At 40.7% G+C, this 1987-nt stretch overlaps 1 protein-coding gene across 1 annotated transcript; it reads right to left on the bottom strand.

Moving 5' to 3' along the window:
* Nucleotides 1–1223: 1223 nt before the first annotated feature.
* On the bottom strand, nt 1224–1778 carry LOC138372307 (uncharacterized). The gene has a single exon (XM_069337591.1). It carries the CDS (start codon nt 1776–1778, stop codon nt 1224–1226), a length of 555 nt encoding a protein of 184 aa, XP_069193692.1.
* Between the last annotated feature and the right edge of the window lie 209 nt (nt 1779–1987).

Raw genomic sequence — 1987 nt, forward strand, 5'->3', positions numbered from 1 at the left:
AAAAACAACCTTTGTCGCTATAGTCAGCTGTAATCTCCTTAGTATAATACTACTGGAGAAATATAATCAGCTGACAAAATTAGATTTCTACTGGTATTGTTTATCTGCAGGCATAGGTCTCCTCACGCTTAATACTGGGCCTGAGAGTAATTTGCCTCCTGCAGAATTTAGCATGATTATGCCCTGATATTTAGTAGGGCTACCGATGAATCGATGGTAGTAGTCTGTACCTACAAGAATACCAAAGTCGGTGAAGTGATCAGACTTAATATTATCTGCCAATTTTATTCCTGTATCTCTCAGGAATTGTGCTGTTGTTCCCAGACCTTGTACTTGTAGGTCTACTGGAATTTTGTGCACCACAATGGCTTGTACTTCACAGACGTAGCTGCCTAAACGTACTGATGGTTGTACCACCTGGTAGACTTGAGGTTCTGTATCTGTTAGAAACCCAGAGATATTGATTGTCGCCTGGGCTACAGGCCTTAATTTTAGCTCATCTGCCAACTTTTAATGACATATGTTCTCTAGGACCTTTGGTCAAACAACCCACGGGTATGGACCTTGGCCTTCTTTATCTGGATGGTAATTTGGGCAGTAGCCAAAGTCGTATTACCTTTGGACGTGGCCGATTGGACACTAGTTGTTTGTTGCACCTTGCCGTACTGTACTGTTGTGGGAATGTTATCTTCCACCTTGGGGTTTGGAGACTTTGTTTTTGTGCACAATGCAGCATGCAGTTGACCCTTGTTACATCTATTACAGGTGTATAATTGGGTCTCACAGTCGTTGATGTCAAGTTTCCCGAGGCAATTCGTGCAATGTTGCAAATCTTTGAGTCGCTCAGCACAGGCGTCACTATCAGGAAAATTAGGGCAGTGGTACATTGAATGTTTCTCATTGCAGAACAAACATGTTTCACAGCTTCCAGGTACCCTTTGGTGTCACGTTCTTGGGTGACACAGTAACTGTCATAGGCTTAGAAGGTCCCACTGCATATACGCCCACACTGCCACTGTTCCTTTTTGGTGTTGAATTATATTGTCTCGATTGATTTGGAGTACCTTTGGTACTCTTTGGTTTACTATTATTGGTTTCTGAAGGTTTACTTGGTGTTTTTTTTATTTGTCATGTGTTCGTAATTGATGAACTACTGAACGTAAACCCTCAGATATTTCAATCATAGATAAGATACTTTTATTGTAAAGAGCACTCATTTGTCTCTATACGTAACTAGGTATTTTCTCCTGGACAATTATTTTCAAGACCCTCTCTGCCCTGGTAGTATCGGCTGTCAGGCGGAGAGCTTTGATCATTGATTCTACCTCCTGCTTGAAGACATGGAGTGAATCAGCTGAAGCCTCCGGTGAGGGTAAATGCAACAGCTCATGAACTAAATGTAATGTCCTTACTTCTGGATCAGCATAATTATCCTTGAGAAGTTGTACTGCCTGGTCATGGTCGTCATTAGTTAATCTCATATGGGATACTACTGTTTTAGCCTCACCTGATGATTGGCCTTGTAGATAAGAGAATTTACTACTCTTAGATAAAGATTGTTTTGAGTGCACAAGGTCTACAAATTTGTTCCAAAATTCATCCCAATCTTCCTCATCCTTTCCTGAGAAAGTGGGTAAATTAATTGGAGGGAGTCGAGCTTCAGCTTGATTCATATTAGATGAAACTATTATTGTTGTTGCCTTGTTCTGGGCAATTAATTTGACGTAAGGATGTAATGTGGCCTGGGTGTGATCTTCATAACTCGCTACATCAACCATAATGTAGGTTATTTCTGTTTCTGATAAATTGGTGTTGTCAAGTTCAGCCACATATGTTGCTATTTGGCATTTGATTTGCTCAAATTTACCTGCAGCTGCTTGATAATAGCTTTCCAGGTCAGCATAATCAACTGGAGATTGTTGTGACAAATCCTCACATATCTTGATCTGTCTTGTTAAGTGGCCTTTAAGACCTGCAAGGGTTCTTT

This window comes from Procambarus clarkii, chromosome 38 (genome assembly GCF_040958095.1).
Source record: "Procambarus clarkii isolate CNS0578487 chromosome 38, FALCON_Pclarkii_2.0, whole genome shotgun sequence".
Classification (NCBI taxonomy): domain Eukaryota; kingdom Metazoa; phylum Arthropoda; class Malacostraca; order Decapoda; family Cambaridae; genus Procambarus; species Procambarus clarkii.

Excerpts from the sequence above, each read along its gene's own strand:
- LOC138372307 (XM_069337591.1), bottom strand. The coding sequence starts at position 1,778 with ATGGTTGATGTAGCGAGTTATGAAGATCACACCCAGGCCACATTACAT.